The following is a 14,336-nucleotide window of genomic DNA, read 5'->3' on the forward strand; positions in this document are numbered from 1 at the left end:
GGAGCTGTGGTAGAGACTCTCATAGGAGTCTATGGGAGCTGTGGTAGAGACTTTGAGGGTCAGAGACTTTGAGGGTGTTTAGTCTGCGTGATGTGAGAGTGGAATTATCTGTAGCAGGTAGAGACGTCTGTTAAACTGCAAACAGACTCAGTTATGTCTCTTATTCTCTTATGAATTTTTGATCCATGAAGGTTTTATGTTTGTAAAACTTTCCTCCAGCCAAGAGAAGACATTTCTAAATCTGTGACGTCATCACCAGGTAGAGTCAGAGTCAGAGGGTCGAGGGACGTTTTTTTGGCGAGTCAGGCTCATCTCAGCTGCAGAGTGATAAGTGATGTCACTGTGACGCCATCTGGCCTCTGAGGGGGCGCCATGACGACAGACTCGGCCCCGCCCAGCTCATTAGCATAATAACATCTGTGTGAGGAGAAGGTTCACCTGTTGAGACCAGTTGGAGGTGACGAGGTCAGACTGGTGTTTAATCCCACACTCTTCTGAAACCAAACCTGCACCCTGTGTGTGTGTCTGTGTGTGTGTGTGTGTGTGTATGTGTGTGTGTGTGTGTGTGTGTGTCTGTGTGTGTGTTTGTGTGAGACATGATATCACACACAGACACACACACACACACACACACACACACAGCTGGATGCTCAGTTACTGTACTGGTCCTGATTTAGCTTCACACCCTCCTCCCTCCCTCACCCGTCCAACATCCGCCCACCCGTCTCTTTCTCTTTAATATTGGATGGAGAACTTTAAATACAGACACGGAACCTGCCTGTCTGTCTGTCTGCCTGTCTATCTGTCTGCCTGTCTGTCTGTGTTTGTTTAGAGACAGACAGACAGACAGACAGTTAGTGCAGACAGACAGACAGGCTGTCTCTCTCTCGTGTTAGAAACTATTCTGAACTATATGTGATGATGGAAGCTGAGGCTGCAGAAAGCTGCTGTGTGTGTGTGTGTGTGTGTGTGTGTGTGTGTGTGTCTCAGCCTGGCACACAGTCGCAGTATGCACACTATGTACTCGGCATGCCAACTCAGCCTCGGCACTGCAATGCAGCGCTGTGCATTTGGCCAAGTCATGCCACACACACACACACACACACACTTTGAAACACACACTTGAACACACACACACACACACACTTTGAAACACACACTTGAACACACACATCAGTGTCCCGTGTTGGAGTGTGTGTGTGTGTGTGTGTGTGTGTGTGTGTGTGTGTGTACAGGTGTGTGTGTGTGTGTGTGTGTGTGTGTGTGTGTGTGTGTATTAATATTCAACCTTGCAGTCTGTAGCAGCAGATGATGCATGCTCGCTCGCCCCTCTCTCCTCACTCTGCCTCTGTGTCTCTCTCCCTCTCTCTCTCCCTCTCTCGTCCTCTGCAGGGCAGTTAGCCGCATTAGCTCCCTGGCTGTCCTCAGATGACTCCTCCTCTCCTCCTCCTCCTCCTCCTCTCCTCCTCCTCCTCTCCTCCTCCTCCTCCTCCTCGGCTGTCTGCCCCCCCCCTCCTGTGTCACAGCAGACGATGCGTTGACTGAGCGGAGGAAAAGAAGAAAACCTCTCCCAGCCAGCCAGCCAGCCAGCCGTCCTGCCTGCTGCATGGAGGAGAAGCTGAGGAGGAAGAGGAGCAGAGAGGAGGTGAAACACCTGTCTGTCTCTCTATCTGCCTGTCTGTCTGCCTCTCTCACACCCTCTAACTGTCTCTCTGTCTGTCTGTCTGTCTCTGCACTCTGACACTGTTTCTGTCTGTTTCTTTTTTAACTGTCCGTCTGTCTCCTCATCTGTCTGTCTGTCTGTCTCTCTCTCTGCTGTCTGTCTGCCTGTCTGTCTGTCGGTCGGTCTATCTGTCTGTGTCTTTAAACTGTCTTTCTGCCTGCTGCCTGTCTGTCTGCCTGTCTCAGCTGTCTGTCTGCTCAGACTGTCTGTCTCTCTGCTGCAGCTGCACTGTAAACAACAATAACACTGAACTGAACTGAACTCGTCCACAGACTCAACTCACCTGGACTGTACTGTACTGGACTCTACTGTACGGGACTCTACTGTACTGGACTTTACTGCATTGGACTCCACTGTACTAGACTTTACTGTATTGAACTCTACTGTATTGGACTCTACTGCACTGGACTGTACTGTATTGGACTGTACTGTACTAGATTTTACTGTACTGGACTCTACTGTACTAGACTTTACTGTATTGGACTCTACTGTACTGTGTTAGACCGGCGGAGACTGTGTTGGACTGGACTTGATTCTGTTCCTCTGTACTGTCTTGGACTCGTCAGCACCAAACTGTTTGATTGATTTGTATGATTAGAAAAGTAACGCAATGGAATTTGTAAGTTTCCCACAAACTTTTGATGCTGACGAAGCAACTAGACATTAAAAGTTTGTCTGCCTGGAGTGAGGGACGGATGGGGGACAGGTGGAGGATGGGTGGGGGACAGGCGAGCCAGGTTTGTGCCCCATTGATGGAAGTTTTGTCCAGAAGTCCAGTTTTTGTTCTTTTTTCCTAAGGGAAGTGGTTTTAAACATCAGTCTTTCATCAAAAAAAACAACAACTTGTTTATCATGACCTTACAACTGTCTTCGTCCTGCATCATCGCTCATTATATATCCAACAGATCAGGCTGTACTGGAAGTCTTTGGTTTCCCACAAAATTTTGATGCTAACGAAGCAACAAGACGTTAAAAGTTTGTCCTGTCAGGCGGGTGGGGGGGACGGGTGAAGGACGGGCGAGCCACTTTGTGTCTTATTTGTTATCTTTTCCTAACCTTAGGAAGTGATCAGTACCATGTTGAAAGTAACAATCGTGACAAACTGTACTGGGTTTGTCCAGCATCATCATCAATCAGATGTCAAACGAATCCAATTTTCTTACTAAAAGTAACGTGCTGAAATTCTTTGGTTTATAACACAAAATTTGACGCTAACGGAGCAACGAGTTGTTAAAAGCTTGTCCTGTCCAGCGGGAGGGAGGGAAGGGTGGAGGACGGGTGAAGGACAGTGTTCATGTCACGTTGATGGAAGTTTTGACAAGAAGTCCAGTTTTTTTAGCCTAACACGTTCTTCTTCCTCAGTTTCAGGAAGTGGTTTTAAATGTAACAGTTTTTCAGCATCAACGTGCTTAAAATCGTGACGAACCGTAAAATCGAAGTTGTCCTGTGCAGCACTCATCACATATGGAACAAATCGCAATCAAACGAACTCCTTCATGAGAATACATTGCTGTAATTTATTAGACATTACAGGATTCTACTGGACTCTACTGGACTGTGTTTGACTGGACCAGAGTCTGTTGGACTGAACTCTCCCGGATCCACCTGTACTGGGCCTAAGGTCTGATCGTGGATCAGTGTGTCTGCCCATCAGAAAGCTGCTGCTGCTGATCTTCCTGGAGACAGTGTTTGTGAACGCTGACAGCTGAAAATACAGAAACATGAAAGAATTGTGGAGAGGTTTGAACACGCCACTGAAAGTCCTGGAGACTGATGTGTTTCTTCAAACAGCTTGTTAAAAAATGTTGGAAAAGTTGGAAGCTGAACTGTGATGTAAAGGGACTGAAAGAAGAAATGGCATTAAAGCGTCGGAAAAAAGTTGAATTCAAACATAAATGTCCTTAAAAAGCAAAACGTTTTGACATTCCTGAGATTATGAAGAGGATTTGAAGTTTAGAAGAAATCCTGTTGTGTTTCCTGGTGAGATGAAGACAAACAGGACGTCATCGTCTGCAAAAAAACATGCTGCAACATTCAACTGGAGAATACATATATTACTTATGCATTCATCCGGCCACTTCCTGCCTTTTGTCTGCGGCCGGGTCGCCAGGACAGCAGTCTGAGCAAGGTCATCCCCACATCCCTCTCCTCTGTAGCGTTTTGCAGAACATCGAGGCGTTCCCAGGACAGAAGAGAAGTCAGACCTCTGCAGCTGGTTCCAGGACGAGCCAGGGCCTGGAGCTGCTGCCCTGCGATCCCCCTGGACCGGCTCCTCTCTCAGGCTGAGCTCAGACCCGGTCCAGAGGAAACTCCTTCTGGATGCTCTGAGAACTTCAAACCTTCAGCTGTTGTAGAAACACTGACATGAGCAGGCCGGCGGCTGGCAAGTCAAAGTCTGGTTGTGTTTTCTCTGTCACATAATTCTCAGTTAAGACCTGAGCTCTCTGTTGTTTTCACTCACAATTAACTAGAACTATGAGAAGGAAGTGACACCATCGCCCCTGACGTCGAGAAGAGCAAAGCCTTCTTCTCCAAGCAGTAAATGTGAAGATCTTCTATCTGACTTCCTGATAATAGCATATGCCTTTAGTTGAGGTTTCCATGTGAAGCAGTGTCTCATGGCGTCCAATCTTAACCCAACCAAATTCCGAAACTTCTTAGATCAATCTTTTGTTGCAAGTCTTTCTTATACGTCCAATGTACAATTGGTGGGGCGACCTCATAGTCTCAAATACTGAAACTATAGTTGTTTGTTTCCTTTTCAGATAAAGGAAGACTGTGTGCTACAAGTTTTTAGAACTATGAGAAAGTTCCTTCAGGTCTACCAACTGTCTTTATTGTATTTCTGGCTTTTTCAAGAAACAAACCATGCCAAATTAAGTTGGTTCTATAGGTTTTTGAGTGAACACAAGTCTCTGTAGTCTGTGACTCTGCTGCTGTCAGAACCTTCTATTCTACGATCGACACTGGAGCTCAGAGAGTCAGCTGACAGCTCTGCATCCTCTACACTTAATGTCCACAGTCCCGAACTGTCCCTCTTTCAACTTTAGCCAGTAAAACCATAAATCTGGGCTGGGCTTAACACCATCTTCAGTGAACTCCAGGATGTGGCTCCTCAGGCTGACTCAGCACCACATCACTGACCTGCCGGGTTGGTCTGAGGAACCTGTGATGTCACAGCCACATGATGTCTATAGATATTCAGCCATGTGCTCCGACACTGAGGAATTGATCAATCAGGACTCAGCCGCACACAGACAGCAGACGGTCTGAGATAGAAGAGGCAACTGAACGAATGAAAGCATGAGGTCAGATCATGAAAGACGGAGAACAATGCAGTGATGTCATCGCGACCCTGCTTCAGTCTGATGAGTCACATGTGACTCTGTGTGTCTGAGCTGCACTGTTCAGTCAGAGAGAAGCAAATAAATATCATGTTTAATGTAATTTAGAAGAATGAAAGCTTCATTTCAAAGATTAGACTCTGTTTGATCGTTTTATAATCATGTTTTCAACGGAAGACAGTTTTCTTTATATGGTCTGTCAAAGTTGTTTTTTGATTTGTATATAATTCTAATTTAATCAATAAATAAGAGGAGGAGGAGGTGGTGTTGGAGCGTCTCAGGTGTGATGTTGTTTCTCAGGTAGAGCAGGTGTGAAACATTAACCGTCTCCTCCCTCTTGTGCTGCAGCTGTCTCTGTGCTGAGCCAACCGTTGTCCTGATGATCGGCAGCTGAACGCTCCACGCCTCCCACCTGAACGCCTCTGACCTGAACACCACCGCTGCCCGCGCTCCGTCGGCCCCGACCTCTGACCTCTGCGTTCCTCCACACCAACATGGATCTGAAATATTTCGGAGGTGAAATCTTCAGGATCCCCAACACCTAAACGCTCCGAGCCGACGCCCTCCTCCCCTGCCAGTCTCTCTCAGGACCGTCACTTCCTGTCCTGCCCCCTCATTATGTCGGACGGGCTGCTCCAGGTAGAGATCCCCGACTTCGGCAGCAGTGTGCTGGGCAGCCTGAACGACCAGCGGCTGCTGGGCCACTACTGCGACGTGTCCATCCTGGTGCAGGGCCAGGCCTTCAAGGCGCACCGCGCCGTGCTCGCCGCCTCCTCGCTCTACTTCAGAGACCTGTTCAGCTCGGCGGCCGACTCCTCATCCTCCTCTCAGGCCGTGTTCGAGCTGCCGTCCTCGGTGACACCGGCATGTTTCCAGCAGATTCTGGCCTTCTGCTACACAGGGCGCCTCAGCATGGCAGCCAGCGAGCAGCTGGTGCTGATGTACACGGCCGGCTACCTGCAGATCCAGAACATCGTGGAGAGAGGCATGGAGCTGATGATGATGAAGGCCTCGTCCTCCTCCTCACCACTCTGCTGTGACTCACAGGTGGGTTAGGCCACGCCCACACAGACGTTAATGCAGGTCGACCACAAACTACGACAGCTCACAGCAACTGCAACTTAAAAACACATGCAAATTCACAAAACACAAGCAAACTGAGAAAACATCTTCATCAATTTGACAACACAACAGCAGCATTTAGAAAACATGTTGCAAAGACCACAACACAACAGAAGTGTTTCCAGAGGAAATGTGATGAATACGTCTGGACACGCTTCTGATATTATCATGTTATTTCAAGATAATGATAATTTCATGTAATAACGTGATATATATCGTTAGCCCGCTAGCCTGTATCAATCACACTGCAGAGTTAAACAGATCAAATAAATGAATGAATCAAGTTTTAGTTACCAGGTCGGTCTTGGTCTTGCTAGCCCGCTAACGCTAGCACCCTATTGATTGCCGGCTAACGTTAGCATGCTATGATCAGCCACTTACGTTAAATTATCATTATCTTGAAATAATGTGATAATATCAAGCGGGTCCCGGCATGTACATCACTTTTAAGTGTCCTCTAGAAACACTTCTGTTGTGTTGTGGTCTTTGCAGCTTTTCTAAATGCTGCGCTCGTGTTGTCAAATTGATGAAGATGTTTTCTCAATTTGATTGTGTTTTGTGTATTTGCATGTGTTTTTAAGTTGCAGCGCTGTGAGCCCTCAGGGCCACCGTAACAAACAGACCAGACACATTAATATGAACATGAACATAAACATAAACATATCTTCTGCTGGACCCTTCGGTCCAAGCTCAGAGAGGAAGTGATGTAGCACGTGTTCAGTAGTTTGAATAAACGTCACGACCTCCACCACATTATTGTATTGAACAAGTAGTTCTGACTGTGAATCAGCTGATCCTCTATTCTCACCATAAAATGATTTAAGTTTAGTTTAGTTGTGGAGCATAAAGGGAACAGAACTTATATTTGTGCTGTAACATGTTGATGAACTTTTACTAAACCGCAAGTTAGCTAACGTTAGCTACCGTAGCTAGCTATGCTAATTTCGTTAGCAAACTAGCGTTAACGTTAGCTGACATTATTCCATAAAACTTGTTACATGTACTGTTGTTCTTTATATGACATTGTTTCTGTTTGTATTGTTCTCTCAGCCATTGTGTAGCATTGTGTAGCTAACGTTAGCTGCACCTGAACATGTGTTTAGCTTGCTAGTTAGCTGCAAAAAACTCAACACAATAATATCAGTTTACGGCATTAGCATAGCTAGCTAATGTTGCTAACAGTGAACTCATATAGTCAGTTTGACTTATTTGCTGCTTAACTTTGTGTTTAGCTAAGTTACAGTTATATGGAAACATTAATGTGTTTTAGTGGTTTTAGATCACATAACAGCTGAACATCGTTTTCAACAAGTAATTCACCCTCTGAAAATTATGTTTTAACTCTCAGTGAAGAATTATAAACGTTGGTTCAAATGTAATGAGAAGAACATTTAGTTCTATATTTATACTGAATATATTTTAACTGATTTCTGGTTTTACTCGTTCTATCATCATCAAACAAACTGAACTTTAGAGGAAGCTGACGGTGGAAATACACTGCTGACATCATTAGGTCATGCTATCAATAAAGTTTTAACAGCCCGTCATGATGATGGTCGGTTTTAATCTGTAAGTTCTGAAGATAAGTTTCAACAACCTTTTATCATTGTTAACTTGATGTTAACACTCTGATGTTGCAGACGACCGCGGCGGATGAGCTTGGCGGCTTTGATGCCGTGGCGGTCCCGCAGCACAGCAACGCCCAGCTGCAGGAGGCGAGCCCGGGCCAGCCAGCGCTCAGCCCCGAGGAGCTGCTGCTCGCTGTCAGCCGCATCAAACAGGAGAGAGCCGACACGCCTCCAGCCGAGGAGAACGGAGGAGGAGCAGAGCGAGGAGCAGAGGAAGCCAGGTGAGACCAACCTGAGGACCACAGAGATCCAAACCCCAAATTAATGACCAACCAAAAACCAACAAGCGTACAAGAGCACTGTGCAGACATCGTCCAACAAACAGAACTCATTATAAAGCTAGAAAACAACTCTCATTTGTGGTATTTTAAATCCATCTTGTCCCTGTGGTTCTGTCCTCAGAGGGGATGTGTCTGAGAACCTGCAGTCCTCCAGGAGCAGTGCTCTGTGTTACCTGGGCGCAGGTGGAGGTCTGGTTCCAGGGCTGCAGTCCTACCTGCTGGCAAACGGGGGGCGCTCCAGTCCAGGGGGCTCCAGCCTCCCCACGGACTCGCCTCCATCTCACCCCGCCACCGAGGAGGAGCTGGAGGAGGACTACTACGGGAACACAGTCCCCTCTGGACTCTACCAACACATCTATGGACACCCTGGAAACCCCTACAGTAAGTCACTGTGGAGGCCCAACGCATTCTGATTAACACTCAACTAACATGTTAATGTTGGACTTTGTTGTAAGCTAATGGTAGCCCTAATGTTAAAGTGCTTGCCCACATCAATCACATTGCAGTTAAACAAAAATCAAATGAATGAATGATACACATTTCAGTTGGTCTTGTTGGTCACATAGTCCCACCCCCAGCCCCTGACGTAGCATTCGGAGGTTCAGAGAACAAACTGTTGATGTTTAAAGTTCCAGAAGACTGAAGGGCACACATACCGAGGACACTTCAAACAGTCTGACGGTTAGATAATAACAGCCCAGAATACACATTGGAGTTGAATGGTTTGGTTAGACAGAGAACATCTTCACACTTTTTGAACCAATAGTTTCACAAACTCTGGAACCAGAGAACTAACCTGAAAACTAAAAGACACTTTCACACAGTCTCGTGTGTCTGTAACGCAGCTGAAGGACCATGAAGATCAGGCACATTGTTCCAAATGCAAATTAAAAAACTGTGTCAGACTTGTCAGGAAGCCAACAGCAGTACTCAATAAATATAAGAAAATAAATACAGAAATATCTGTTGATACGACCCACTGTTTACTGTCAGCAGCCTGAAGTTTCAGTAGATCAGTAGGTCCTGTTAGAGCCGGGGCTCTTAAAGCCTCTCTCACTCTGGCCCGGTTCTTTTGTTCTAGACTTTCTTTTTACCAAAGACTCAAAACGACTGAACACAGTTTACCATTTATTGAAAGAATAATAGCCAAATGCAATGAGCAGCTGGGCTCTGCTGTGTCCATGCCAGGCTCACCAGTCAGAACCAACAAGTTCCTCATTAACAGTTTTCTTATGGGTGAAGGACAAGAGGTTGGACTTGTCCCAATTGGTGAATTTTGGGTGGTGACGCAGCAGCCAACTGATACTGGACACTTTGTGATATTTCATTTCAAATCTAGACACCTTATGTATGATTAAACCAGACATTCCCTTTCTTAGTTTCTTTTTTTTAATCCTATGGTGTCTTGTATGTATTATTCTTAGTTCCCTTTTTTGAAGCCTATGGTGTCTTGTGTGTATGTTTCTTACTGAAATAGCTTCAGCCTGACCTAGTTCTAACTGTTTTTTGACTTCAGTCCTGACCCCAGCAGGAACTGAAGTCAAACCCTGGTGATTCCTGAGCTTCTGAAGGAACCTTTACATAGTTTTAAGAACTTGATGAGAATTGATCAGAAAAAAATGTCCTTCGTCTGTACTGCAGGAACTATTTCTTAGAACGCCTTTTCATGTGGAATTTCTTAGCTCCTACAGGTACACCTCAAAAAATTAGTATATTGTGAAAAAGATCAATATTTTTTCTCAATCATTTCAGAAAGTGGAACTCATATATTATATAGATTCATTACACATAGAGAAATATTTCAAGCCTGTGTTTCTTGTAAATTTGACGATTATGGCTTACAGATAATGAAAACACAAAACTCAGTGTCTCAGAAAATTAGAATAATACATAAGATCAATAAAAAAAAAGGATAATTTAAACTCATTTAAATACCACGCCTTAATATATACCCGATTCAGAAGACTCACCTCGAGAGTTTATGACACCGAAGAGCGCAATACGGCCGTTTGATAAATGAGGGCCATTGAGTTTTGGGTTTTCATTATCTCTTAGCCAGAATCATCAAAATTACAAGAAAAACAGGCTTGAAATATTTCCCTCTATGTGTAATGAATCTATATAATGTATGAATTTCACTTTCTGAAACGATTGACGAAAAAAATATTGAACTTTTTCATGATATTCAAATTTTTTGAGATTGACCTATATATCAGAGCAGGGACAAGAGGAACTTGTGTAACTTTTTTACAGCCAAATTCAGCATCCTGAAGGGAGCGCCCTGGTGACAAGATGGTCCAGGTGCCTCCACAGCAGGAACTTGTGAGCCCAGATCCTTCAGTCCTTCAGGCAGTTTCACTGAACTCTGTCTCATGTTTCTGTCTGACTCTCTCTGGTCCAGTCCAGGAGAAGATGGAGATGCTGTCGCTGCCGCTGGCTAACGAGCGGCGGCCCTGTGTGCTGGTTGGCCGGGACAACATGGCGCTCCCCGCCAGCCTGATCAGTCAGATCGGGTACCGCTGCCACCCGTCGCTGTACACCGAGGGCGACCCGGGGGAGAAGGTGGAGCTGGTGGCAGGTAGGAGTCTGATTTTGATCCTGATCTAACACCATAAACTCATTATCAGAATGTTTACTGAGGTCAGGAATCATTTTCTCATAGACTTCTATACAGTCATACTTAGTGTGTGTGTGTGTGTGTGTGTGCAGGTTCAGGTGTCTTCATGACTCGAGGTCAGCTGATGAACTGTCACCTGTGTGCCGGGGTCAAACACAAGGTGCTGCTCCGACGACTGCTGGCGACCTTCTTTGACAGGTGAGCTTCAACCACTGTGACATAATCAGTGAGCAGTGATTTAATTGGACGAGGAAGTTCAGCCTGATGTCACAGACTGTTCACACCTGGTTTAAAAAATTCACGTTGTGCGATTGGATCATAAGTGCTTGAGGTTAGCCCCGGGCGGATGGCAACATCATCAGGCGTGCTGTGACATCTTCAGACGTCCTGTGACATCATCAGGCATGCTATGACATGATCAGGCATCCTGTGACATCATCAGGCGTCCTGTGACATCATCAGGCATCCTGTGACATCATCAGGCATGCTGTGACATCACCAGGCGTCCTGTGACATCATCAAGCTTCCTGTGACATCATCAGACGTCCTATGAAAGACGTCCTGTGACATCAGGAGGCATGCTGTGACATCATCAGATGTCCTGTGACATCTTCAGACATCCTATGACAGATGTCCTGTGACATCATCAGGCGTCCTGTGACATCATCAGACGTCCTGTGACATCATCAGATGTGCTATGACAGACGTCCTGTGACATCATCAGGCGTGCTGTGACATCATCAGATGTCGTGTGACATCATCAGACATTGTATGGCAGATGTACTGTGACATCATCAGGCATCTTGTGACAGACGTCCTGTGACATCATCGGACATCCTATGACAGATGTCTTGTGACATCATCAGGCGTGCTGTGACATCATCAGGCGTGCTGTGACATCATCAGCCGTGCTGTGACATCATCAACCGTGCTGTGACATCATCAGGCGCGCTGTGACATCAGGCTGATCCTTCCAGAGCGTTCTCTGTTTTACATAACGTCTCCGTCACGTTGTCTCAGAGCGCTGCAGGGCAAGGGGGGGGGGGGGGGTAATCTAAAGCTCAGTATAGGTGCTGATTGGGTTGTTATGGTTTCCATAGAAACACGCTGGCCAATAGCTGCGGGACAGGGATCCGCTCCTCCACCAATGATCCGAGCAGGAAGCCTCTGGACAACCGAGTGTTAAACACCGTCAAACGTAAGACACACAGACACACACACAGTCTGACTCATACATTTATGTCTTCACATAATGTAACTGGAATATTGAAATATTGAGACTTTTCTTTCTCCTCCACCTCCCCCACCTCCTCTTCCTCCTTCTCCTCCTCCTCTCCTCCTTCTCTTTCCTCCTCCTCCTCCTGCTACTCACTCCTCCTCCACCACCTCCTCCTACCTCCTCCTCCTCCTCCCTCCTCCTCCTCTCCTCCTCCCCCTACTCTCTCTCTCTCTCTCTCTCCTACTCCTTCTCTTTCCTCCTCGTCCTCTCCTCCTCCACGTCATCTCCTCCTCTCTCCTCCTCCTCCTCTCCTCCTCCTTCTCCTCCTCTCTCCTCCTCCTCTTCCTCTCCTCCTCACCCTCTCCTCGTCATCTCTTCCTCCTCTCTCCTCCTCCTCCTCTCCTCCTCTCTCCTCCTTCTCTTCCTCCCTCTCCTCCCTCCTCCTCGACCTCTCCTCCTCCTCGTCATCTTCTCCTCTCTCCTCCTCCTCTCTCTTCCTCCTCTCCTCCTCCCTCCTCCTCTCCTCCTCCTCTTCTCCTCATCCTCTCCTCGTCATCTCTTCCTCCTCTCTCCTCCTCCTCCTCCTCATCATCTCCTCCTCTCTTCTCCTTCTCTTCCTCCTCTATCCTCTTCTCCTTCTCCTCCTTTCCTCCTCCTCATCCTCTCCGCCTCCTACTCCTCCTCTGCCTTTCTCCTCCTCCTCCTGCTCCTCTGCCTCCTCCTCCTTCTCTTCCTCTTCCTCTCCTCCTCCTTTCTCCTCCTCCTCCTTAGTCTACTGTCAGAACTTTGCTCCTAACTTTAAGGAGAGTGAGATGAACGTGATCGCGGCCGACATGTGCACCAACGCCCGAAGAGTCCGTAAGCGTTGGCTCCCCAAGATCCAGTCGCTCCTCCCCGACAGCATCCCCGCCTCCTCCCACCCCCGCAAGGCGAAGAGGGGAGGAGGAGCAGGAGGAGGAGGAGCAGGAGGAGGTAGTGGAGGTCAGGGAGGAGACGTGGCAGCGGTGCAACCCAGCGGCAGCCCCTTTGAGCTGGACCTGCGGCAGCTCAGCGCCTCCTACCTCGGCCTGGAGGCGCCAGTGTACGCAGAGCGCCGCGAGAGGGAGGCGGCGGGGGAGCGAGAGAGGGAGAAGGAGGCACCAGCGGCCCTCCTGCCTCACCTGCAGTTCGCCGGGTCACGTGGGGGAGGTGGGGCGGCGGGCGGGGTGGCCGGCGGGGGTCTGGCGGAGGAGGCGCTGATGGGCGGCGAGGCGGATGGCGGCGGGAGGCTACAGACTGAACAACCCCCTGACCTCCCCCTCTCCCTGTCCTCCTCCGTCTCCTCTTCCTCTTCCTCCTCCTCCTCCTCACACCCCTCCCCTCAGCCTGCAGAACCCGCCCCTCCTCACAGGGGGTTGGTTGACACAGAAGAGAGGGGGGCGGAGCCTCTGGAAGACAGCCAATAAGCTTTCTATCGCATCTGCCTACCTGTATGTAAATAACACAATAGCTACCTGTCCCCCACCTGTCTGTCTGACAGGCCTCCTGTCGACCTGTCTGACAGGCCTCCTGTCTACCTGTCTGTCTCTACCTGTCTGTCTGACAGGCCTCCTGTCTACCTTTCTGTCTCTACCTGTCTGTCTGACAGGCCTCCTGTCTACGTGTCTGTCGCTACCTGTCTGTCTCTACCTGGCCCCCACCTGTCTGTCTGACAGGCCTCCTGACTACCTGTCTGTCTCTACTTGTCCCCTACCTCACTACCTGTCCACCTGTCTACCTCTCTGCCCCCAGTTTGTCTACCTTTCTGTCTGACCTACCTCTGTCTGTCTGTCTGTCTGTCTGTCTGTCTGTCTGTCTGACTGTCTGTCTGTCTGTCTGCTCGGCTCAGCTGCATGTTAACAGCCTCCTGCAGTCCAGCACACAGGCCCATAGCAACAGGACTGATGATGATGATGATAAGGATAATAATCACTCTGATAATGACAATAAAGCTTCTTGATAATCAGACTGAAGTTTCTGTTTCTGTCTGTTCGCTTTGAACTCAACTTATAAATCCCGCCCCCTGGTGACGTACTGCAGTACAGGTTGTAAGCCCCGCCCCCTCCACGTTAATGGCCCTAAAAACTAATTTCAGGTCATTCTCATCACGCTGATGTTTGTACAAACGTACATTTTTCTGATCAGTTTGGTTTAAAATTGTTGATTTGATTCTATAAACGGGGGTTGTGACTTCAAGATATTGACAACTGTAAGGGACTCCTGATTGGTCGGCGGGTTTTTGATGATGCTTCATGCTGATAACCTGCAGTAAATGTGTTATTGTGTCCTCGTGTGTGAGTCTTTGTGCATCCAGGGGTCCCTAAACGGTCTGTGAGCTGCATAAATCGGGTCTGACAGAAAAGCTGAGGGGATTCTCAGCAGGC

At 47.7% G+C, this 14,336-nt stretch overlaps 1 protein-coding gene across 1 annotated transcript; it reads left to right on the forward strand.

Moving 5' to 3' along the window:
• The first annotated feature begins 1,479 nt into the window (after positions 1-1,479).
• Positions 1,480-13,920, forward strand: LOC131974092 (nucleus accumbens-associated protein 2-like). Its single transcript, XM_059336238.1, has 8 exons — positions 1,480-1,645; positions 5,416-6,114; positions 7,830-8,038; positions 8,220-8,479; positions 10,500-10,676; positions 10,808-10,913; positions 11,816-11,913; positions 12,706-13,920. Exons 2-8 carry the CDS (start codon positions 5,686-5,688, stop codon positions 13,377-13,379), a joined length of 1,953 nt encoding a protein of 650 aa, XP_059192221.1. The 5' UTR covers positions 1,480-1,645; positions 5,416-5,685; the 3' UTR covers positions 13,380-13,920.
• The last annotated feature ends 416 nt before the right edge of the window (positions 13,921-14,336 follow it).

The sequence above is a fragment of the Centropristis striata genome, chromosome 7, assembly GCF_030273125.1.
Source record: "Centropristis striata isolate RG_2023a ecotype Rhode Island chromosome 7, C.striata_1.0, whole genome shotgun sequence".
NCBI classification, from domain to species: Eukaryota; Metazoa; Chordata; class Actinopteri; order Perciformes; family Serranidae; genus Centropristis; species Centropristis striata.